At 42.9% G+C, this 26,517-nt stretch overlaps 1 protein-coding gene across 6 annotated transcripts in view; it reads left to right on the plus strand.

The window, feature by feature from the left end:
* Positions 1-26,517, plus strand: part of LOC148013418 (ABC transporter B family member 1-like) — a 111,777-nt gene that overhangs the window by 39,082 nt on the left and 46,178 nt on the right. For all 6 annotated transcript variants that reach the window (XM_087668653.1, XM_087668652.1, XM_087668655.1 and 3 more), the window contains 6 exons: positions 9,712-9,887; positions 10,097-10,297; positions 10,407-10,666; positions 13,801-14,117; positions 14,492-14,715; positions 14,811-15,226. In XM_087668653.1, the coding sequence (XP_087524779.1) occupies positions 9,712-9,887; positions 10,097-10,297; positions 10,407-10,666; positions 13,801-14,117; positions 14,492-14,715; positions 14,811-15,226 (1,594 nt within the window). The remainder of the gene's footprint in view (positions 1-9,711; positions 9,888-10,096; positions 10,298-10,406; positions 10,667-13,800; positions 14,118-14,491; positions 14,716-14,810; positions 15,227-26,517) is intronic.

Consider the following 26,517-nt stretch of genomic DNA (forward strand, 5'->3'; position numbering starts at 1 on the left):
TAATTTTGAAAATTAATTAAGTGACTGAAAATTTCAATTAGAAGGCAGCCATTTGGTAAAATCTCCCCGTGCAAGTGAGAAGATGCTGGTTGGATGCTGTAGAAAACCATTTTGGGCTGTGTGGGAGTGGAAGAGAGCAGGCTAGCTGCTGAACCAAGGCAATCTTGAGCTGTTGCAAACCGCTGAGCATCCCAAGGTTGCAGCTGACTTGATTATGGACTCCATTTGTAGCAGACGACAGCCCAGACAGGCTGTCTACAATTGGGTGACAGCATTTGGAGTAGTTGACTGCAGTTTTTGTGACCCTTGGCATCGGAAACATCATTTATGGCTGTTGCTAATCAGGGCAGCAGCTGACTTGATCAGATTTTGGTGACAAATCTCTAAATTTTCTCTCTCTTCAGCATTTTCCTTCATTCTCCGGCCAATTCCCAGCCATTCTTAGTATATCTCAGCCATTAATAGCAGGTATCAGCAGCCATTGAAAGTGGACAACAGGAAGTTTTGCTGCTATAAATCCTAATTTACAATAGAAATTAGGGTTTACTAGCCACCTTGGATCTCACGCTAGGAAATTGAAGACTTAGTACTTGAAATCATCCGTTGAATTTCAATGATTCTCCATAGATTTCAAGAAGCTAGCCATTCCAATCAAATTTGGGGTCCATTTTGATCAACCAAGGTTCAATTGGAGACCAGCAGTCCCTTGTTGGATCAAGGGGCAAATCAGATTGAAGGCTTGCTGGTCGTTTTTGACAGCAAGTAGCATTAGATTATGAAGGAGTTTGGTGCCAAATCTTAATGTACTTTATCCAAATGCAATAGAAGCTAAAGGAATACTACAAGGGGCACCGAGTTTTGGGGCTAATTGTGAGTTTACTATCCATGATTAATGGGCAACATTTGTCATTTTAGTCTATGTGAATTTAATACTTGTTGTAATTAGTGCTTGATCAGGCCATCTACTATACCATCCTTTCGGAGAAGGAAGGTTGGTTTAGAATACAACTCAGACTCACACATTGATTGACTAATTTGCTAACACCTAAAGGTTTCTTTAAGATTTCATTCCATATGCTGTAGGCCATAGGCAAGACTTGGAATTTTACACAGGGCACTTTTGTTCATGGATGTTTAGTTGGTGCACGTGGTTCTGTGGATGCCTTTTGGAGAATTCCAAATGCTTCGTGGAAGTGGTGAACTTCTATCACTCTTCTAGCATGTGCTTCAAGTAGCTTTGAGATCTTTTATGCAAGTGTTTGTGGAGGCTCAATTGCTTCATCCAACTAGAATAGGGCTTGTATGTTTGGGGATATTAGTAAGCCTAGGCCCACTGAGTCTTGAGATGCACTTTGAAGAAAAGGGGATGAAAACCCTCCTGTATGAACTTAAATGTGGTGATATTTGTTGAACATTGCTCTAGATATGGAATTAGGGTATTTTGTTTCAGAGTGTCTCAAGAAGAGGGTGAGTATGCAGCATGCTGATTTATTAGTGCCCAGCTTTACATATTCAGCCACTTTCAGGTGAAGGAGTGAGACTCATAGATACATGTTCCAATTAGTGACTCAGTTTGGTCAGGCTATTTCATTTGGAGGGTGTTTTGGGTTGGGATCCTTTCCTAGCGACTCAGTTTGGTTAGGCTATTCTATTTGGATGGTGTTGTGGCTTGGGAGTGTTTCCTAGTGAAGTTTGTTGATAAGGCATTCACAATACATTTGTTCAGTGTCAACAATGATGGTAGAATTGAATCTGGTGACCAGGTAGAGGCTATTGATTGGTGGTATAGACAGGTGGTTGTAATTTGTAAGATTCAGTAGTATGAGCTGTTGGCCTTAACCCATGCTCTTATTGACCACAATTGTCAACATATTTTTATACTGGATTGCAATTGAAGCATGCCTATGAGAATATTTTCCTTCCATAGGATTCATAGGATTCTACGTGTGAGAGGAAGAAGAGATGGAAGCTCAGCTGAGAGTATAGTAGATAGTGTGAAGTGTGAGAGCACGACACCCAATGCAATAATCTCAAGTGTGTAATGCAAGTACAAAGTACAACTCTTAAACCTTAGGGTTGTAAGAGGGTGTTCACACTTGAAGAGTGTGAAACACGATAAGTGCCTAAAATTGTGTAACATAGGCACATAAAATAAAAGAAATAAATTTGGGGAAAAAAACATCTCGTACAGAGAGTAAAAAGTGCCCCAATGTCCTACTGAAGATCACCGTCACTCCTGTGTGAGCATAGGTGTGAGTTGAACCCAACAAACCCCCTTGGAGTGAAGAGTGATCAAGATACAAGGGTCATCCACCAAAGGAGATCAAATTTAAAGCATTGCGAAATGCTTCAAATTTGGCACGAGGAGGAAGAGCTTTGGTGAAGATGTTTGCTACATTATTGGTGGTAGGACAGTAGACAAGGCTGATATCACTTGCATGTAGCCTCTCTTTGACAAAGTGATAATGGATGTCATGTGTTTTGTGCGTGCATGAAACATTGGGTTTCGTGCCACTGTAATGGCACTCTGACTGTCAATGAACAAAGGGGTAGGCTCTGTGACAAATACATCCAAATCGGCTAACAAGCGTCTAAGCCATACTCATTCAACTATGGTAATGAAAGCTGCCTTGTATTTAGCTTTACATGATGATGTGGCAACAATGGATTGTTTCTTGCTAAGCCAAGAGATGCAAGATGAACCAAGAAAGAAACAATTGCCACTAGTGGAGTGACGAGAATCATAATCACTAGCTCAATCAGAATCACTGTAAGCATGTAAGTGCAGTGGTCCCCCCTTGGCATAAAGCAATCCAAGAGTCCTAGTATCTTGCAAGTAACGAAAAATATGCTTGACAGCTTGCCAATGTGATATGTATGGCTGATGCATATATCTGCTCAGGCTGAAACTGCAAATTGTATGTCCAGCCTTGTGTTGCATAGATCGATAAGACACCCAACTACTGGAGCATATGTATGGATATCAAACAAGTCACTGTCATCATGCAATGACAACTTCAGTCCAGGCTCCATTGGTGTACAAACTGACTTGCAATCTTGTAAGCCAAACCTCTCAAGAAGTTTATCAATGTATCTTGACTGTGAAAATCCAACGTCTCTAGCATCATGAATGAACTGAATGCCCAAGTAATAGTGCAAAGACCCCAAATCTGACATCTCAAAAGTTTGCTGCAAATTTGGTTTGAATGCTGAAATCTGATCAGCATGTGTCCCTGTAAGCAAAAGATCATTAACATATAGACATATGACCAGCAAGGACCCCCCCTCTTTACATACGTAAAGGGTAGACTCTGATGAGCTGTTTATGAACCCTTGGCTGGGTAAAATAGCATCAATCTTTGTGTACCAAGCTCGAGGAGCTTGTTTCAAACCATATAAAGCCTTTTTCAGCTTACAGACTAAGTGTTCAGATCTTTCAATTGCAAAACCAATGGGCTACTATACATACACGTCTTTTTGAAGTTCCATATGTAAAAATGCAGTTTTTATATCAAGTTGATGCACAATCCATCCATAACGGGCAGCCAAAGCAACCATAGACCTAATGGTAGTTATGCGGGAGGTAGGAGCAAATGTCTCCTCATAGTCAATGCCTTTCTTCTGTGCGTAGCTCTTGGCCACAAGCTTGGCCTTATATTTATCAATGGATCCATCTGCATTCCTTTTTAGCTTATAGATCCACTTTGTACCATTGGCTTTCTTCCCAACATGGAAAGACACTAAATCCCATGTTTGATTCTTTATGATGGAATCAAACTTAGCTTGCATTGCTGCCATCCAATGCACACCATGTTGTGCATCCTGAAAACATTGAGGCTCCTCATCATCAAATGTATTTGTTGCCATAACAAACTCCATGGTATGTGCACCATTATGCATACGAGCTTTCTTTCTAGTATGACCAGCAATAGGAGCATCCAAATGACTATCTTTCATAGTCTACAAATACCATCTAGGCATTTGTCTAGCCTCCTGACTGTGTATAAGCTCTTGCTAAATTTCAAATTCAGCACCCTGCTGAATATTTAGATCAGCCATGGGCTGATTTTCTGCATTATCCAATGGAGTAGCTAGCTGAACATTAAGTTCACTTGTTGAAGCTCTGGCTGTATCATCGAAAGAAATGGGTAGCAGCCCTTCAAATACATCATTGGTAGCTTGATATGTGTCAAAAATAGCGAGGGATAATTTTGATTTTTCATCGAAAACCACATTCCTGTTGACAAATACCTTTTTAGAGAGAGGATCATATAATCTATATCCTTTGCTCTCATTCCTGTACCCCACAAAAATGCATTTAACAGCCTTGTTATCCAACTTTTTCCTGAGTACTTTGGAAATGTGTGTGTATGCAAGACACCCCAAAGTATGAAAATGTCCAACAAAAGGTTTCTAGGTGTTTTAAGCCTCAGAAGGCGTGACATTCTTTAATGCCTTGGTGGGGCACCTATTCAGGACATGGCAAGCACACATAACTGCTTCCATCCAAAAATTATGTGGCAAGCTCTTTGCTTTTAACATACATCTGGCCATGTCCATGAGTGATCGATTCTTCCTCTTTGCACCCCCATTCTGCTGTGGAATATAAGCAATAGTGTATTGATGAACAATGCCATTCTACTTCAAAAAAGAATTCAGCATAGAGGACATATATTCTCCCCCTCGGTCCGAACGGAGAGTCTTTACCCTGCAACCAGATTGATTTTCAACAAGTGCTACAAAAGCCAAAAATGCATAATACACTTTTGACTTTTTCACCAAAGAGTAGACCCAACAGGAACGAGTAATGTCATCAATGAAAGTGACAAAATAGTAGCAACCACCCAATGCCTTTGTTTGCATAGGGCCACATATATTTGAATGCACAATTTGCTCACAATCTGTAACCTGGCAGTTGCTCTAAAAGCAACATCACGGGGAAATGAAAAACAATGTATTTTTCCTAAAATACATCCCTCACATATGTGCTCAGGAGGTCTCTCCAATAGAGGTAATCCATGAAGCATCTGTATACGTTGCATAAGCATCAAGCTACCATATTGTATATGTCCCATGCGAGTATGCCATAACTCCGCCTGTGACTTAGTAGGAGTAAGAGTGGATGCTAGATAGACCGACTGATCAACTAAAAGAGTATCTAGCTCATATAACCTATGACATAGTGTGCCAGTCAAAACCAAAGTCATGTGTTCCTTATTTCTCACCATGCATCTGCCATCATCAAAAGTGACTTGCAAACCACACCTTGCCAAAGAAGAAATAGATAACAGATTCTTCCTTATGCCTAGTATAGACAAGGTATCTTGCAAGCGGAGAATAGAGCCATCAATGGCTGTTAACACAATCTCCCCAATGCCTTTAATAGGGTATGATGCATTGTTGGCACACTATACAGACTTGCCAACTGGGTTTGCAATATCAGAAGCAAACAAATCTTTGCGAGATGTGATGTGCTTGGAAGCACCACTGTAAAAAAAACCATGTGCTTTCATCCTTTGTAGAGCTAAATGCTCTATCAGCCCAAGAAGAGTCATAATTGCATGTGTAAAAATAGCTCTATTTGCAGCAAAGGACGTAGACTTAGTAGTAGTAGAAGGTGCATCAGAAATAAACATCCCTAACTCCTTCTTCTTGGCTATGCGCTTTCTACATTCAATGATGTAGTGTCTTGGCTTCTTGCTATAATGGCACTTGCTCTTCTTGGCCTGCGTGATCCCCTGTTTCTTGCTGCCTTGTGAAGTGCTTGAAGTCTTAGAGCTCTGCGGAGCATTCTTTGCTTGGCTACCCTTGCCCTTCTGCCTTGCCATAAAAGCTTGCTAAGAGGCTATAACATCCATACCACTGTTCTTTCGTGTCTGCTCTTCCTCTAAGAGCAAACCGACCAACTGAAGGAAAGTGAGTGGCTGTGGGGAAATCCTCATGGTGAGGTTCAAGGCCATATGAAATGCCAAGTACGAGGGCGGCAATGAATTCAAGGTAGTAGATATCAACTACGCATCTGAGTAATACTCATCTACAGTCATAAGCTGCTCATGCAAGTCCTGAATTTTATTTAGATGATCTTGCATAGAATTACCCTTATGCATCTTCACTGTCTCAAGCTCTTTCTTCAAGAAAGAGATGCGCATCTTATTCTTTCTAGTAAACATTTGCTCTAAGGTCAGCCATGCCTCTTGTGAAGAAGCTGCAGACCAAATGTGAGGGATGATAGACGGCTGAATTGCCAATGCAATCAGCGACAAAGCTTGTGCATGCCGTGTATCCGAGGCCTTTTGTGCTGCTGATCTTTGGGGAAGTGGCTGAGCTAGAGCGGGTTGAACAGACCGAGTTGCCCGTTGTCCACATTCTCCTAGAGGAGGAGTAGCAGGAGCCACAACTCCGAGCCGAACTTCTTCACCGCTAACATAATCCCAAAGATTCTTCACAATTAGCACATTCTTCATCATGAAGGACTAGAGGGGATAGTTGTTACGATCCAACCTATTCTCCTTGGATACGTAAGTAAATACATCACCTCCCTGATTTGCCATGATAAATGTTGCTAATTAGAGAGCAAAAGAGCAATCCTCAAGCTGGAACAACCTGGAAATCTCAGAATTTCCAGAAATTACAGCAAGTAATTAGCTGTAATTAGCAAATGTAATCACACTTTGTCAAAACTGTCTTATTAGCACGCTGTCCAAGGTGCAATAAGTGCTCAGCATCACTGAAAATGCAAAAGCCCCAAAATTTCTTGTGCTAAAATGCACAAAATCAGTCTATTTCAGACTGTCACAGCTATAGTTGTGTCCCAGACAGGTGCTGAAACTGAGATTGCCTGCCCGGGCCAAAAAAGCCCCTTCCAGAGAAATAAAATTTGAATAAAAAATTGATAAATTTTACTTTTTACCTCTGCTGCAGGTTGTGAAGAGCCGAATTTGGCGGGTAGACCTGGAAGACCTGGCGGAGCAGGTGGTGGCGCTGGCGGCCAAGATGACTGAGTGGGCAGCTCAGCTGGCACAGCGCAGACGGACGAATCGGGCAGGACAGGCAGGTGGCGGCTGGCATAGTTGGATACCAGGCAGGCAAGCGTCGCTTGGACTGGTGCAGCGCAGGTACAGGGTGGCGGCATAACAAACAGGTATTGGTGGCCATTGGAGTTGCAGGCGGAGTTGTTGCAGCATTGGGGACGGACCTGCCTGGATGACCAAGTGCTGGCAGACTGAGGGTGGTGCAGGCTGACTGGCGACGCCTGCTGTGTCATGCTGCAGGCCTGGTGGCAACTCTGCCTAGCGGGGCAGGAGGCAGGGCTGCTGGAGGCTGTCCTAGCCCTGCTGGTGGTGGACCTGGCACGGCTGGTGGTGGACTTGCTGTAGACGGATGAACTGGAGCTGCTGGTGGCAAATTGAGCTGGACTGGCCGATGAGCTTAGCTGGAGATGGTGGCCACTGGCTGAGTGGAGCTGAGAGCCAGCTCTGATACCAAATGTGAGAGGAAGAAGAGATCGAGGCTTAGCTGAGAGTACAGTAGACAGTGTAGAGGGTGAGAGCATGACACCCAATGCAATAATCTCAAGTGTGTAATGCAAGTACAAAGTACAACCCTTAAACATTAGGGTTGTAAGAGGGTGTTCACACCCAAAGAGTGTGAAACACAATAAGTGCCTAAAATTGTGTAACTTAGGCACATAAAATAAAAGAAATAAATTTGGGGGAAAAACCTCTCATACAGAGAGTAAAAAGTGCCCCAGTGTCCTAATGAAGATCACCTTCACTCCTCTGTGAGCGTAGGCGTGAGTCGAACCCAACACTATGGTCTCTGATCCACATACAATCATAAATTTGTGCATGGAGTCTTATGGTTCTGAGAGAGATTGTTTCTGATGTAGTGATTACTGCTCATCAGGCATTTTCTGAATTGGTTAAAAATTAGAGTTCTAAGGATTCAGCATCTAGGTTAGAGGGGGATATCACTTTAAGGAGCAGTTGAAGTGGACTTGCTTTATAATCCTGAGAGGAAAAAGCCCTGGTGGATGGGATAGACTGACAAATGAGCTATTTAGGAAATATGGAAGAGCTCAAGAGTCCACTTGCATCAGTGTCACAGGAGGTGGGCAGATTGGATCAATGCATGATGAATGCAAGATTACCCCATGGCACTCCCATGTTGGTGGTATTGTGATATAGGTGGAGTACACTAATGTGTAGAAATGGTGTCTATACATAAAGATCGTGCACCACACCAATCTAGGATGGAGCTTACTAGACCAGTTCTAAGGTTTTAGGGTATTGGTGCTGTGAGCACTCTATTAACCACACTCATTGGACAGCCCCATATACTGTAGCTTGGAGTGATTGTATCAGTCTTGAGGTCTATGGCATCTACAGCTGGGCAATGGTGTCTAATGTCAAGTATGTAATATCAAGTATCCATGAACACTATGGCCTGGGTACCTATTAAATTGGAAGGTTAGATAATAGATGCCGAGATCAATTTTTGCTATCCATCACAGTTAGAATTTAGAGAAGAAAAGAACCAAAATCTTCCTCTTCCCAACATTGCTCAGAGTACACTCTCTTCTCCAGATTCCATGGTGTCTTTTGCAAGATTTTTGTCATGTCTGACCTCAAAGGATGCAATCTTGTAGGGAATTCTACAAGATTCTATCTAGTTGTCTAAATGATGATCTTGGCATAATGGAGGAGCAGAGCAGAGATACATGTATAGAGAAACCAAAACCAGAGTTACATCACTTCCATCCATGCTTCTGTAATAATGATCTGTATATGAGTTGTATCTTCTTTCTGTTCAAGATTGCTGACATCTCTTGCTGATGTAGAGTGTATTTCTCTTCTGAATTAATGGCATTTCTAGCCTACCATTATTGCAGAAGCTTCCAACTTTCTAAGCTGGCCTTGCGCATTGAGATATGTATTATCAATATCAAAACTATATATGCACTTGTTGAACTGGTTTTCTCCAGAGAAACAGAACTAGATAAGATGTTTTATACATACTCTGAAAACCTTGAGTAATCTAATTATACTCCTATAAGTTTACATAATAGGGCTGAAATTCAACAAAAATACATTCAAGTCTCTACAAGGCTAGCTGTGCACAGGAATATTCAAATGTTAGGGTTGCATTTTGCTTGATGAGCTATGGATACTGACTTCTGCTGTTTCACTCATTACATATTATAAGTCTGCTGTACCTACCTGCTTACTGGTTATGTTTTTTGTGGATGGGGTTGTAATATTGAGCGATGGACTTTTTGTGGATAAAGCTCATACATAGTTGCTTTACAAAATTAGATTGCAGTTATTAGGTAATGTTAAGAGTTTGAAGCTTGTTGTGTAACTGCAATTTAAGATACTCAGTTGGAAAACACAAATCTACCAATTGATGGGGTTTTGTTTAGCAAGGATATTTGCAAATATGATGCCTAATCAGATGAAATATATATATATCAATTTTCTTCCCAACTAATCAGCAAGAGTTGGTCACTCATTTCCAAATAATAGTTTGAATGTTTTGATGCTAACATCAGTGCAAAAATTGAGTCTGTGCAACGATAGAATGAAATTGGAGAAGGATCAATTGCAATGACCCACTTACTTCATTGTAGCTTTTTTGAACATTTCTGAACTTCTTCGAGCAAACAAGAACCCTAATTCAAAAGGCTGAATTGTATGCATTTTGGGCTTGCAGAGGTGTTTTGCTGGACTTACACTGGAGAACGGCAGGCGCTAAAGATAAGGTCCAAGTATTTAGAAGCAATATTGAGGCAAGATATAGAACAGTTCGACACAAAACTGCAAACAGGTGAAATCATTGAGAGTGTTTCCAATGATATGCTGCTTATACAAAATGCCGTTGGTGAAAAGGTGATATTCCTATCTGCCCAAGTTTATTGATGCATCATTAAGAACATCTCATCAAAGCACTTTGCAAGCTAGGAGTGCATTAAACTTCTACTTCAGAAACAATTGTAGCAATCTGTGCGAGTCCCAGTTTCTAATGCAAGCCTCTGCTAGCTTGGACATGAATACAAAGATGCGATTCAAGTATTTGAGGACTTCTTTTTCATATGCAGATGGGCAATGCTATTCACTTTCTTGCCACATTGTTGGCTGGAGTGATTATAGGCTTCTCCTTGATATGGCAAATGTCACTCGTGACTCTGGGTATTGTACCACTACTTGCTGCAGCTGCCGCTCTGCAGGCTTTTATGATTACTAACATTTCCTCCAAAAGTCAGGAGGCATATGGAAAAGCTGGTGTCATTGCTGAACAGGTTATGTTGAGTTTCTCAAATTAATAGTTAGTTTCTTTTTGTTCCTTCTGTCCTCTTTGGTGTAAACGTTTGGCATTATATACCATTCACTTGATTGACTCATTTGCAGACCATTGCACAAATTCGAACTGTATATTCATTTGTAGGGGAAACAAAAGCAATTCAGGCCTACTCTGGTGCCCTTACAAATGCAAGGAAGCTGGGCTACCAGATAGGCTTCATAAATGGACTTGGAATCGGCACCTTATTTGTAGCAGTATATGGAAGCTTTTCTCTTTTGGTGTGGTTTGGAAGTGTGGTTCTTTTTCATGGTATTGCAAATGGTTCGACAATCCTGATGACCATGTTTGAAATTATGCAAGGTGGCATGTAAGTATAGTGACACTAGTCAATTATGCTTCTTATGATCAAATCTAACTGATTTATTTTTCTTGCATCTGACACTTTGTTCAGAAGGTTAGAAGCTAGGAGCTCATGCTGTCAGGAAAACTTTTGGTGCTAAACAAAATCTTAACATCTCTATATGCTCATTCATATTAAGAAAGGCCGATCGAAGGATCTTAGTTTTTGAAACAATATTTTCTCATGTAACAGCTAGCTTTTTAAAATTTTAAACATAGGTTGGTAACCAGTTCTTTTTCTCTTTGGTTGACCTAAATTCTTCAAGTGCCCCCTATTTTCATCTTGTATGGGTGCTCCATACTTGTCTTAAGCTAGTTCAGCATTGTCTAACAGAATGTGAAGGATTTTGGTGGTGCAGTAACTTGTTATCAGTTGTGAATATAACCTATGATAAGCAGTTCAACATAGTTCCTCTTGACTTTCTTCTCGCTTATGTTTTTTAAGTTCGTTTTGCCCATTGCTTGCTGGTCCACAGTCTCCATCCTTGGATGGAAGTTGTTAAAAGCAGTTTACTAACAGAATGCAAAGAATGTTGATGGTGCAGTAACTTGTTATCAGTAGTGAATATAACCTATGATAAGAAGTTCAGCATAGTTCCTCTTGACTTTTTTCTTGCTTACGTTTTTTAAGATCGTTTTGCCCATTGCTTGCTGGTCCACAGTCTCCATCCTTGGATGGAAGTTGTTAAAAGCAGTTCACTTTCACATTCCCTTGCTCCACAATTTTTTTTGCCTTGTCTGATGTTGTCTATTGCTCATATTCACTAAGCCCAAGGATTCTCTTTTTCTTCTGCACCTCAAACCCTTTTTTAATGTTGAAAATCAGAGGCAGTTTTCCTTTACAACCTTCTTTCTTTTTGCATATGTTTTGACTGGGTTAGGTGGCTTGAAGGTCCAGGTTGTGTTTGCCGACCTTGACAAGATCCTCTTGGGTGATCTCCTCAAGTTTCTCAATGCTCGCCCCTGCTTTTCCTCCTCTTTCCCTTGACAAAGAAAAAAAGAACCCTTCCCTATGTATGGAATCAATGAGGAGCACCAAGCATATCAGCTTACATGCACAGTCCTTTCCTTTAAAGCTCTTCAAATAGAGCCCTTGGCCCATGAATGTAGCAGGTTATGTATGGAATCAATGAGGAGCACCAAGCATACCAGCTTACATGCACAATCCTTTCCTTTAAAGCTCTTCAAGTAGAGCCCTTGGCCCATGAATGTAGCAGGTTATGTGGTTTCCCTCTTATTTGGGGGCAGGCATCTTCATTACTTGTTGCATGTCCAAGATAGTAAGGTTCAGTTCCTGGCTCCTTTAAATGGTTCAAGCTACTCCTTTCTCAATGTAACAGTTTTGACACTTTAGATTATCGAGAGGGAGACTATAATAGATAATGCTGTCCACAATCTTCTGATACATAGTGACATTTTCAATCAGGACACCCTCATGTGCACTAAGCTTAGCATTAATTTCCAAAGGTATAGAAATAGGCTTGCAATCAACCATACCATACTTCTTCAACATATCCAATGTATACTGTCTCCATGATAACTATATATCTTGTGAAGTTTTGATTATCCCTATGCCGAGAAAATAGCGCAGCTCTCCCAAATCCTTCATCTCAAATTCAGTCTTGAAGAGACCCTTCACATTTTCAATCTCTGTCTCACTATCACCCGCAACGATCAAATCATCCACATACATAGTATCGGACCACAATACCTGCATCACTCTCACATACATAGAGTGAGTGATCCTCTTTGGAGTTTGTAACTTAGATTTGTTATGTGATTGCTATCCATGTGTTATGCTTTCTAGCCAGAAGAGTACCCGATATTTTTCCTTGGCCAGCAAGTTTTTGTATGGGCCTAGTAATGTACACATGTATGTAATATGCGTGCGGGCGTGCACACACATTCACAATTAGTGCAGCCAACGAGGACCAGAAACACTCATAAAAAAGATCTAACTGAGGTCGATCTAATCCTTTAGTAGCTAGACTGTCAAATAGAAATTAGCGCAAAGACCAAAGTACAGCCAAAATGATATGGTCAAATGTCACCAGGTTGCAGAGTTTCATATAGTTCAGAAAGCCCAAAAGTGAACCCAATGCACATGCACACACATGTGCAGATGTGTATGTGCATGCATGCATGCACATACACACGAATGCACACAGTAACATTTTTCTCATAATATGTGATTTGCTACCTGCTTTGTTAGTTTATGTTGTGCTTTTGGATAGCATATTATGAAGCATGTGATAATGGGGTCTTTGATAAGAATTTAAAGAGATGATCAAGATAATACTCGTCTTGTTATTGAATTCACCACGAACATTTTATAGGCAAACTTATAGCTTATTAGCAAGTTCAAAGGCTTGTGTGAGAAGTGGCCGGCTGTTCATCTATGGGCTGGGCTTGTATCTTGGCAGTCTGTCTATCTTCACCATCATTATAATCACCCTTCTCCGGAAAAACAAAACTGCCTCTAAGCTGCCTTCTTGTTCATGATCTTCTTGTGAAAGTGTTCAACCATCCCATCGCCCATCGCCCCCCACCCCCTATGCTTATCATTTTCCTCCTTTATGCTCTTCTACCTTTTTTAAGGTTTGAGTAGTCCCTCAAGGACTTTGTGAATGAGACACTAAGCATGAATGTGTAACATTTTTGCTATTATACCTTGTTGTTTGGCTTGTGTGGTGGCAATACAGGTTTACACCTTGCAGAAGGTGGTCTTCTTCAAAAGGGCCATAGTATGAACTGAAGTGAGATTAAAAATTGTAGTTCCTGCACTCTTTTGTACACTCAGTGTTTGTTACACACCTTTATGCTGACGTCTGTATAAATGCTATGGCATATATTGAAGACTGTCAGTAAATGTGGTTTGGCTAGCAGTACACCACTTCCTATGGTCTTTATTTTTATACACAGTTGTCTATTATCCTTTATTGTAGCTTCTATGCACATTTTATGTATCCTTCAAGACCTGATGTGCTGACATTGCGGAAATTCTTCCTGAGAATAGTACATTTTAGCTTCTCATATTTATGTTTGATTAAACTATCCCTAATTTGAAATTTGAATACATATTCGTGTGTTTTTATTCTGTAGAGCATTGGGACAAGCTTCTTTAAGCTTTTCAGCATTTTCACAAGCACAAGGAGCAGCTCAAAAAATTTTCAAAGTGATAAATAGTACTCCAAGTACTGACAAACAGAGTACAAATGGGGCACGCCTTTCTAGTTTACGAGGTGAAATTCAGTTTCAAAAGGTGGATTTTGTGTATCCTTCAAGACCTGATGCGCCAATATTGCGGAAGTTTTCCTTGAGAATAGCACGAGGCAAAAGTGTTGCCTTGGTTGGAAGTAGTGGCTCTGGAAAAAGTACTGTTATTGCTCTTATTGAACGTTTCTATGACCCCACATCAGGTATCGGGATGATACCTCTCCTTAGTTGTTGCAAATGTAATTCTTGGATCGTGATTGATGTTTCCTAAATATATTCAGATTCATGTCATGGGTTTTGGTAGAATTAGTCTGCATTGTATTTGCATGGACAATCTTTACGTGGTGAAGAATCTCTCTCATTGAGGAGCTCTTTCACGGTTAAAATTAGTACTAGAACAGTGGTTTTACCACACCAAAAAAGGCAAAAATCCATCTTAATCTTATTCAAGTAGCAAATTTGTAGCTTTGATGGACATTTTGTTGTGTCAAGACATTCAATACATATTCTATGTGGATTATAGAAAATAAATTCCATTGGTCTAAACCAGCTTCTTTTTCTGTGCTCATTGCTGAAGGCCGTATTTTACTTGATGGACATGACATAAAGTCATTACAGCTGAAATGGCTCAGGATGCAGTTAGGTTTGGTCAGCCAAGAGCCTGTATTATTTGCAACTACAATTAAGGACAACATAATGCTAGGAAAAGCAAATTCTTCAGCAGAGGAGATTGAGGATGCTGCAAAATTCTCCCATGCACATGCATTTATCGAAAAGTTTCCACATGGTTATGATACACAGGTTCTATGATGAAGCTACACATGATTTGGATTTTTGTTGACAACTTGGAAGATTAAATGCCAGTAAGACTTAGTATTAAGACTGTTTGTTTGCAGGTTGGTGAGAAAGGTGTTCAGCTTTCAGGTGGTCAGAAGCAACGTATTGCACTGGCAAGAGCTGTGTTGAAAAATCCTTCTATTCTTCTTCTTGATGAAGCTACAAGTGCTTTAGATTCTTCTTCAGAAAAGCTCATACAAGAGGCATTAGATCAGTTCATGACAGCTAGGACCACCATAGTAGTTGCTCATCGCCTTTCTACTATTCAGCATGTTGACAAAATTGTAGTGCTTGAAAAAGGGGAAGTAGTAGAAACTGGAACACATGAAGAATTGATGTCCAAAGAGGAAACTGGCACTTACTTCAAACTTGTAAAGCTCCAAGATGTGGCTGTCAAACCTAGATTGATCACATCTGTTAATAAGGGCACCCCTAACAGATCAACCCCTTGGTTTACACCTAAGTCAACTCCCAGGTTTGTGCTCCATGTGGATGCATACGAGTTTGTGCATGTGTACTTGTGTTGTGTCATTTGTTCTCAAAAATGATAGCTTTTGGTGCAATGCTTCGTGTGATGATTTTCTGTTTCCTTTGGCAAAAAAAGTGACTTGCTGATCCATAGTTCTGTTCTCTTCTTGTCTTTGTGTTTTCCCATTTTGTTGTGCATCCTGTTTAGATTTTTCTTGATGTGTGTGTGTATGAGAGAGAGAGAGAGAGAGAGAGAGAGAGAGAGAGATCTATTAACGTCTCTAAAAGGCCAGAGTGGCCTATGAAACCATAACCAATACAACAGGTATCATCATCTCTCACCAGATAAGAAGAGATAAAATTCATTTGTAAGTTTACATGGTATATTGGAATGAGATGTACGGAAACTGAAAAAACTGAAAAAGTTGGAAAAAGACTTAAGTTTAAAAAGATCAAGAGTGTAGGGTATCTCCCCCTTAGTCTATGGAATCCACCAAGACTCTGCAAGCTACCTCCGACTAAGTCATCGTGCCAATCTGCCTTTGTACCGAGCTAGCGTGATGCGAATGTGGCGCATATGGGCACGCCTATGTTGCCGTGTAGGTACTCTAGGGCGTCGTGCTCTGCGTAGCATTGTAGCTCTCTCAACTGTGATGCCTCCTGATGTTGTATCTCCGTAACGTCTATCAGTAGGAGATGTGTCTGGGGTGGTTGCGGTTGGGGGTTCAGCTACGCTGAAGTAGTCTGTAACTGCTCTCTGGAGGGGTGGATGATGCTAGGGTTGCCTCCTATCCTGTAACAATAATGCTTTGCGTCGTTGGAGCTCTAGCAAGAAAAGGCCCAAACATCTTTGGTCCTTATAGTCCATCACCCGTCTTAGTGGTCCAAACCCCTCCTTAAAGAGGCAATGATAGCGGCCTCGGATATCATAGTATACAGTACATCTACAAATGAGAGAGAGAGAGAGAGATTTACGAAAAAAAAAGAGAGAGAGAGAGAGAAAGAGAGAAGGGTCGAAATTCACAGGAGTGCCCTTTGCACCCATGGATCAGGCATCTGTGCTTCAAGCTATTTGTTACAAGCGTGGCCGCCTCCAGCTCCTTGATCAGACCTGTGATTAGGGTTTTCTGTAGTACAGTCCTGTCTATGACCTTGCAGGCAGGGAGAGCAGACATATAAGACCTGTGAACAGGCCGCAATCAGGGTTTTCTTCATTAAATCGACCTTAGGAAGTCAGACGCACACAAAACAGGCCTGCAAACAGGCAGGCAGACTTGTGAAGAGACATAAACACCGTTGCAATTAGGGTTTCTGCAGTACAGTGGTGTCCACGGCTTTGCAGGCAGGGAGAGCAGATAACGACCTTGCAGATAGAAGACAGACAATCTATGACCAGGTAGAGAAATTTGCAGGCCTGTGAGACTCAGACACTGCCAAGCAGATACAACTGACCTGAGAGAGAGGGAGAGAGACATGCCTGTTGCTCTGCTTCAGCATTGTGCAGGGGCAGGGTCTGTGTGAGCTAGCAAGAGAAAGAAAGAGAGCACTGTCTGCTGTTCCTGCACAGGCTGACTGACAGAGCAAGTGAGAGAGAGAGCCAGAAAGGGCCTGCACACCAGCGTCCTGGATGTCGCTGGGGACTTGCAGTGCCACCCTCTTGCCACATAACCTACCTGCTGGAAGAGGACTGTTGTGACAGAATTCCAGTAGCTGGAAGAGGACAGCGGACAGTAGCTGAATACCGAGATCCTGCATCACGCCAGCGCTCAACACAATCTTCATTGATCAAGTAATGGATGCCTTGGAGCCTGGTTCGGATGATGAAGACCGGGCCCCCTTCCAATGTGCAGACTGGCGCTGATGTGCAAGTGTTGTGCTAAGAAATGCACTTAGCCACTTAAACAACCCGAAAACATGCTTATTTTAGGCTTATTTTAGCCAAAACCCTAAAACGGGGAGTGGATCAAGAAAGTTAAGTGGGAGAGAATCTAGAACCCTAATTTTCTATAAATTGGTAGCCAGCCCTCCACTCTTTCACAATCTCGTTTTTGCAGGTTTCAGGTGTTACCAGTTTGCTGCCCACACCCCAGTCACAGAGGACATCTGAGCCCTTGCTGTCCATCACTGTTCCCTACAGTCTGGCACATATTTCCAGCCCTCCACATGTTGATTGCTACTGTTTCTACCTGGCGACTGACTGCTGTTCATTTGCACTGCTGTTGTATAGCCTGCCATGTCAGCAAACTGCTGCGTTTGCAAGCTCCAGCTACCGCCCTGACAGCTTTCTTCATCCTTGCCTCAGCCAGGTGGTGTTTCACCTACCTCATACACGCTTCCAGGATCATTGCAGCCTGGGTATCCCACTCAGTCTCTCCCAAGTGTGGATCAGTTGTCTCCACACTTTGTCTCCATGGCATTGCCTAGTGGACCTTCTGGTCATAATGCTGTGTCCCAGCCTTACTTTGGAGAAGGCTATTGTGTCCCAGTGCCTCCACCTACACCGGCACCTTATGGAAACATTCATGTTCGAGTGCCTCCTCATCAATCGGCACTCATTGGACACTCACAGCCTACTTCTGCCTACCCACCTCTTCCCTCTCCTTCTTACTCTTATCAGACACTCTCACCTCCACCATCTTTCCCACCATCATCTTACTCCACCCACCCGACACCTCATGGTTCTAGCTCATCTTTTGCCAAGAATGTATTTAATGACAAGACTCGTTTTAACGGGTCAAACTTTACTACTTGGTCGAATTCGATGAGACATGTCCTTGATTCACAGAACCTATGCGATCTAGTGCAAGGGTTGGAACCCCAACCCGATCCCGCATTTGTTCCATACGAGGTCATCCGCTCATGGAAGGCTAGGAATGCCTCCGCTATTGTCGAGCTGATGTAGGGCTTATTGCCAGAGTTTCATTCTCAGCTTCAGCATTTTGACTTAGTGTCAGAGCGATGGGCATACTTGACTGACCGCTATGCGGCTCGAGATAGGACCCGTCGTATTAATCTTGACCATGAGCTTTAACTTTTCAAAATCACTGACCGGGATGACTTGAAAGTCAAGTTGACTGAGCATCGGCGTCTCCTCGCTGAATTCTCTACTATAGGGACTCCCAAGTCCTCTGACGATCAGGTCACATTGTTCCTAAATAAACTTCTCAAGAAATACTTCAATTTTGTGGAAGGAATAGTTTTAAAGTTTTCCATGGCTACATTCTATGAATTTGAGTGTTAGCTATTGTGTTACGCATGGTTGTTCGATCAGTTTCATATGAAATCCTCTTTAGAGGGGGCTCTTCTTGCTCATTCTTAGAAAGGCAACAAGAGAAGGGCAAACCAAACCAAACATCCACTCAAAATCAAAATCAAGCTCAAAAGCTAAATCAATCTGGGGATTCTCAAGGAAACTCCTAGTCACAACTCAAACCTGGGTGGCAGAATTTACCTAAAAAGAATAGGTATTGTCAACATTGTCAAAAGGCTGGCCATTTTGACGACGAGTGTCAATCAAAGGCACGAGGCACAACACCAAAACCTAAGTCTCAGACCACCGCCCCTTTGTCGGGCAACCCCCAGCAGGGGATGTAGGGTGATGGCAAGGGGCAATTTAAAGGTTAGACTCACAGTGCCACTGCACAGTCATCTCAGTCGACAATATTCTCAACTCCAAAGGGCTTGTTTGACTGGTCTGCAGAGGCCCATATCGTCTCCATAGAGACATCAGATGTGAGTCTCATCCATATCTGTGAGTTGCCTCCCAACGAGGTTACTGCAGAGGCCCACTCATCACAACCGAGCACTTCAGCTTCAGTTTGGATTGTGGACAGTGGAGCTACATACCACATGACTCCTATAGAGGACATTTTCCGTACCCGAGCCTCTACGGTCGGGCGGGTTCGTATAGGAAACAACTCCTCGGTCAAGATTCAGGCTGAAGGTTGCGTTAGTTTTGCCACTGACAAGGGTTCAGATCTGGCTTCACTGGACAATGTATATCATGTACCTCAGCTTGGTGTGAACTTGTTATCTGTTCAACAGCTTTGCTGGTTGGGGCGAGCAGTTTTCTTTACAGTGACTACAGTCGAGGTCCTTGACTCTCTGATTGGTTTAGTGATTGCTTGCGGTGAGGCACAGCCTAATGGCCTTTACTACATGACATTTTCTGACCGAGTCGACTGCCGAAGGCTTTGTGTTCCATAGCTTCTAGGCCTTAGCCACATCTCGGGAGCCTACGCACAATGAGCGTCTTTGGCATTTTCGCTTAGGGCATCTTGGTTATGACTCACTTTATGAGTTGTCACGCCGTGAGTTGGTTGAGGGCCTTCCATGCCTGAAGCTAGCTCGAGATGTCTGTAAAGCCTGTCAGCTCGGGAAGCAGTACCGTATCCCATTTCCTCAGCAGTCTACACATAGAGCTGAGGATCCTCTTAGACTGATTCACGTTGATCTTTGTGGGCCGACATCCACTGCTGCTTTGAACGACGCGCTGTACTTTTTTTTGATAGTGGATGATCATTCTCGATACATGCGGGTGTACTTCCTCAAGTATAAATCAAATGCTTTCACATATTTTTTTGCTTGGGTGCTGCTGCAGTCGTCGTATTGGGTGCATAAGGAGTGATAGCGGTGGTGAGTCTATCTCCCACGAGTTTTTCGAGTTTCTACAGAAGCATGGCATTTCTTGCTATCTCACCTCTACCAACTCCCCCTCTCAAAATGGAGTCGTAGAGCATAGGAACTGCATAGTCATGGAAATGGTACGCTCTATGCTGTTTGCAACAAAGCTTCTTGAGCACCTGTGAGTCGAGGCTGTTAATACTTCGGTGTACATTCTCAACTGGTGTCTGACTGCGGCTCTTCCTCAGAAGACCCCGTATGAGGCATTTTTTGGCTCTCGGCTTGTTATTTCCCATTTCAAAGTCTTCGGGTGTTGTGTGTACACACACACGCCTGATAACAAGATAGGAAAGCTTAGTCCCCGAGCTGATCTCCTTATTTTTGTGGGATATTCCTCTGAAGCGAAAGCCTATTGTTTGTTCGATCCTCGGACAAACAAGGTAATCGTTAGGTGGGATGTCGTCTTTGACAAGAGGGATATTGTGTAGTCTTCTGCACCGGATTCTGATCCGCTTCCTTCTTCCACATCATCAGAGATCGTGCCTACTGAGCCTGGTCTACTTCCCGGCGCTCCTGATATTCCCGCAGTTTCTTCACCTCCTAGGCTCCCTTCGCGAGACCCGTTACCTCGCTGGTACCAGTAGACCATGTGGGATTCGGGGATCCTACCACCGGATTTCACTCTGGAGGGACCTAGAAGATCTGCCCCCGGCTTGCTTCTCAGGCATCATTTGCATCGCTGTTTACAGCTGATTACATAGCGCATTCTGAGCCGAATACCTGGTAGGAGGCTCTTCAGCACCCTCAATGGCAAGAAGCCATGGAAAGGGAGCTAGAGAGTATTGACTGAAATGAGACTTGGACATTGGTGGATTGTTCGAGCCATAAGAAAGTCATCGGGACAAAGTGGATTTTTCGGATAAAGCTTAAAGCTGATGGGACTTTAGACAAGTACAAGGCTTGCCTTGTAGTGTAAGGGTTTTGACAAAAGCACAGCATTGATTATGAAGAAACCTTTGCCCCTATTGCATGGTTGACTTCCTTTCGGTTGCTACTCGCGTTCGCCGCTCACCACGGTTGGCCGATACATAAGATGGATGCCAAGAGTGCATTCCTGAACGGATACTTGGAGGAGGAAGTCTATGTGGAGCAGCCACTGAACTTTCCCTCAGGGAACCCTAGGGATACGGTATTCCGCTTGTAGAAAGCTCTTTATGGGCTGAAGCAAGCGCCGTGGTCTTGGTTTCAGAGAATGGATGAGTTCTTATAGACTCATGGATACCATTCTACCCTTTATGACCCGAACTTATATGTTTGATTCACTTCAGAGGGGGTTAGCTATATCCTGCTATATGTTGATGACTTACTCATCACAGGTTCAGATTCTGCTGCCATAGCAGAAATTAAGGCTAAGCTTAAAGCTACACTTGAAATGATAGACCTTGGTTTGTTGTCTTATTTTTTGGGGATGGAGGTAGTTCGTTCTTGAGGAGGTATTTTTGTGTCACAACAGAAGTATGCACTTCAGCTTGTGGAACAATACACTTTGGATCAGACATGGCTAGTGGCCATGCCTAGTGATCCTACTGTCCACTTGTCGAAGGATACTCTAGGACAGCCCTTCGATGCACACACCTATCGTTCTGTTGTAGGAAAACTTCTTTGGTTAATTCACACTAGGCCGGATTTAGCTTACTTAGTTAGCATACTCAGTCAATATTTCACAGCACCTAGGATGTCACATTGGATTGCATGTCTTCGTGTGTTGCGTTATTTGCGGTGTACTTTTTCTTATGGCTTGACATATGGTTCTGGTTTATGTTTGCAGGGGTACACTGATTTTGATTGGACAGGAGATCCTGACACCCGACGTTTCCATGGCGGTTATCTCTTTACCTTGGGTACGGCTCCCATTTCTTGGTCCAACTGTAAGCAAGAGATGGTGGCGGCTTCCACGGCCGAGACTAAGTACCGTGCTCTCTTTGATGGCACCACTGAGGCCATCTACCTGAGGAGTTTACTGGCGGCGCTTCATTTTCCATGTGACTCTCCCACAGTTGTCTATTGTGACAACCAGAGTGCCATTGCCCTTGCAGGCAATTTGATCATCATACCACGGACATGGCATGTGGCCCGTCCATTTCCACTTTTTCAGAGAACAGGTTGAGCTAGGCACTATTCGGCTAGAGTTTATGCCTTCATTAGATAATTTTGCAGATATCTTGACCAAAGCGGTCAACCGGCCGGTTCTTCAGTACCTGCTACCCAGGGTCGGCTTGGGTACACCCTCCCCTACTTCTTCAGCTTGACGGGGAGAGGGTGCTTTCCTCTTGCTTTCCCTTCCAGTTTGAGAGGGGGCGACTCCTACTCTTGATCGTGACAGTGATGATGCTTACAGTTTTTTAGACATTACATTCACTTATTCTTTTGTATTGTATTATAGGCATTTGTAACTTCATCCGCACTATCAAGATGACTTGATTGTAAAAGGGCACTTTGACAAGTGAACACTTCCCTTGCGAGGGCACTGTCCCAGTGGCACCGTTGCATAGCATATTGCATGAGCATGACATCTTACATCTCCCTTTGCATTACCCTATGCATTGGCATTCTATCATAGAGACAAGGAACGTCCGTTCCGGCACATAGGAACGGATTAACGCATTCCGAGGGGTTTGAGCCAAGGAAACATTGGCGGAACGTTCTAGCCCGTTTCTTGACCCGTTCCCTCTCGTTCCAGTCCGTTCCCTATCCGTTCCAGGGCCGTTCCCTGTCTGGAACGGCCGTTCCAGCACAAGACTTTTATTTAATTTTTTATTTTTACCTTTATTTGAGCAGGCTCGTTTTGCGCCGACTGCCCGTTTCGTGCCGACTGCCTGTTTGACGCCTGTTGCCCGTTTTGCGCCGACTGCTCGTTTGTTGCCTGTTGCCCGTTTCGTGCACTCTCGTCGACTGCGCCGATTGTACTCCCGTTTCCCGCCGACTGCACTCCTGTCGACTGCATTCTTGCTCCTGCTCGCCGATTGCACTCCCGCCGACTGTCTCTGGCTCACGTTGACCGGCCGATCATGCCACCTGCTCCGCCCACTCCGCCTGCCCTACCGACTGTCCTGCCGACTATCTTGCCTGCCCCGCCTGCCCTGCCCGCCTCTCTTGTATGGCGTGACTCCTCCCCGCGATTAGGTGAAGTCTCGAGGATCATTATCTCGATTCTGCCCCAAATTTGGGGCATTTTGGGTCAGACTTCAGTTGTTGGTAGTTGCCCCAAAATTTGGGCCTTTCTCAAGGATTGGAATTTGGGACTTAAATTTGGCTGCAATGTCCCCAAATTTGGGGCATTGGGATCCATCATCCGGGATCTAAAAGAGCCCCCAAATTTGGGGCATTTTAAATCAGTCTCACTGTCCCAAATTTGGGAGCTGAAAATGCGCCAAATTTTGGGGAATTTTCAGCAAGGAAATGCAGGCTGGAATGCCCCAAATTTGGGGCATTTTGAGTCAGTCATTGCCCCAAGTTTGGGAGCTGAAAATACTCCAAATTTGGGGGCATTTTCAGCAAGGGAATGCAGGCTAGAATGCCTCAAATTTGTGGCATTTTCAGTAAAAGGAATGCAGGCTGAAGTAGCACCAAAGTTCTGGCGTTTTTTGCATTGCTAAAAATTTAACACACACATGTTGAAATTTTGGCTGCAAATTTCTGCAATTTTATTGAGCTTTACTGATTATTTGTCACTTTTATATAGATGGCAGCATTGACATCTATGGGATCTTCATCATCCTCAGTAGGTACTTCGTCAACAACTGGACGAAGTCGAAGCACTACTTGGTCATGGTGGGATGAGGTAGATGCAGGGGTGCCATTGAGAGGTGGAGGGGCTCGCCCTTGGAAATGCAAACTTTACCCTTATGCTCGCACTAGTGGGGCTGATAAAGTGAGAGCCCATCTTCTACATGAGGAGGGGAAAGAGGTGCGTTTTTGCACCAATGTATCAATTGAGAAAAGGTAGGAGTTACTTGACCGCATAGCCACTTCTATGGGGAATTCACATGCCAGGAGGACGCCAAATATAGCAGTGGATCCAACAACATGGACTCCAAGGCCAGCAGGGCATGGTGCTTCATGCAGAAGACCACCAGGATTAGTGGCTATGCAGCCTTCTCGTGGGCCATCAATGGCAACAGGTCGTGGTGTTAAACAGAGTTCATTGCACACTTCATGGGAACCAAAGAAAAAAGAGGAAACAGATGTAGCAGTGGCACGCTTTTTTAACCATGACCATATTGCATTCAAATCAGCTAGGTCACCTTATTTTTTAAATATGGTGACAAAGATCGTAGAGTATGGACCCACATATAAGCCCCCTTCATCAGAAACTATTAGGACTACATTGCTTCAAAAGGAGAAAGTAGCCATAGATATTGCAATAGCAAATATTCGCAATCAATGGGCGAGAAATGGAGTGACATTGATAGCAAATGGATGGAGTGACACACGCCATAGGTCCATACATGGTGTTGTTGCATATTCTCGTGGAGATGTATACTTCATTGGTAGTCATGATGCTTCAGAGATTGAAAAGAGTGCAGATGTATTGGCATCCGAGTGGTGCGAGGCAATGCAAGCTGTTGGGGCAGAAAATGTAGTGCAGTTTGTGGCAGATGGTGAACCTACAAACAGGGCAGTAGGAAACATTTTAATGGCAATGTATCCGCATATCACCTTTAGTCCATGCATGGCGCATTGCTTGAATAACTTGTTGAAGGATATTGGCGACTTGCCATGGATTGCATCTCTTGTTGCGAAAGGCAACAAGATTATCACATTTATATGTAATCATCAGTACTTGCATGCTGAGTTTCGCAAGAGAAGTGACAAAGAACTTCTTAAATACTCGGATACACGATTTGCATATAACTTTCTTATGCTTGGTCGATTGCACTATTGCAAAGGTGCAATTAGGGATCTATTTGCTAGTGATGAGTATGAAAATTGGACTGGGGCTGCCACTGCTACTGCTGTGTTATGTAATGCATATGTTTTTGATAGAGATTTTTGGGATGAGGTTAATCACACCAACCAAATGGTTGATCCTATTATGCACATATTGAGGCTTACAGATGGCATGGATCCATGCATTGGGAAGATCTATGAAGGTATGGATCGCATGATTGAGAGGTTGGAGAGTTTCGAACCAAATGCAGATAGGTATGAGCAGATCAAGGAGTTATGCATCAGCAGATGGAATGAGTATGACTCTCCTATGCATGCTGCAGCATATGTGCGTGATCCTGAGTTTCAAGGAAAGATGGAAGAAAGAGACCTTGAGGTGGTCAAGGCTTGGAACACATTGCTTGCAAGGTTTTATCCTAGCCGTGAAATGCAATTAAAAATCAGCTCTTTGTATCTTGGCAAATATTAGGGATGTTAGGTACAGAGGATGCACTAGAGGACAGGACAAATATTGGGGCTACTTTATGGTGGGAGGACTACGGGACAGAAGCTCCAGAGTTACAGAGTTTGGCTATTCGTATTCTTAGCCAAACAATTAGCTCTTCTTGTTTAGAGCAACTATGGAGCTCATTCAATCACATTCACTCAAAGAAGAGAAATCGTCTTGGTACAATGAAGACAAATGACCTAGTTTATGTGAGCTCCAATCTTCGCTTGCTAGCTCGTACATCAGTTGCAAAGGCTGATTCTTTTATATGTTGGGAAAAAAATGACGGTGATGATGATGGGCAGGATGTTGTTCAACAGGATGAGCAGTCAGGCACAGTGGAGCCATCTTCCATGAATCAGAGCACTTAGTAGCTAGCCTTTTGGAACTTTAGAGTATTGACTTGGAAATTGGAGCTCTTGTAACTTGGATCTTTACTATTTAGGCTTTAAAGTTTACTGTTTAGTGCATATTTTGTGTTTTTGCAATGCACGCTTGTTGCCAGATGGACTTATGCAACATTGTTGATTACAATGTTGAATTATGAATGCGACAATCCATTGCTGGTTACAATGTTTTGAATCTTTATTATTGTTGAAACTTGATTATTATGACTCTAGAGTCTAATTTCATGAATTATGGTTGATATGATCTCTCTCTCTAGATTCTAAGACAAGTGTTGACTCTCTCTCTCTCTCTCTCTATATATATATATATATATATATATATATATATATATATATATACTGTTCCCTCCGTTCCCGTTTCCTCACTTTGGGCGTTCCCCCCGTTCTAGGGGGTCCCGTTCCCGTTCCCATTCCCATTCCTCGTTCCTGGTAACTATGCATTCTGTTCATGTCAACATGCGTCTGTGCGCATTTATCCCTTTTTGGTCGTTTGGAGTGGTCGGGTCTAGGATCCACCATATTCGTAGCATAACGCATGGTAGTTCTTCTAAAGGCAATTTCCCTACCCTTGCTTGCTTTGCTTGTCTTGCTAAGCCCACCGTTTTTTTGCCTCTCACATATTCAATACATGATTGGCACATACACTCACTTTTATAATCCTTAGGCACTTATCCTCGTCAGTGCGAGGGATTGGCTTACTAGTTTTGTGAATAACTTGGGTTTAAAACTCTCTTTATCTTTTCCTATCTGTCACTTAATTGATCGTTGTCCCTATATTACTTATGTATTTTTAAAATACTTTTCAAAAAAGAAGAAGAAAGAAAACAAACA

This window comes from Lygodium microphyllum, chromosome 26 (assembly GCF_053477565.2).
Source record: "Lygodium microphyllum isolate KBCC chromosome 26, Lygodium_microphyllum_v1.1.10, whole genome shotgun sequence".
NCBI lineage: Eukaryota > Viridiplantae > Streptophyta > Polypodiopsida > Schizaeales > Lygodiaceae > Lygodium > Lygodium microphyllum.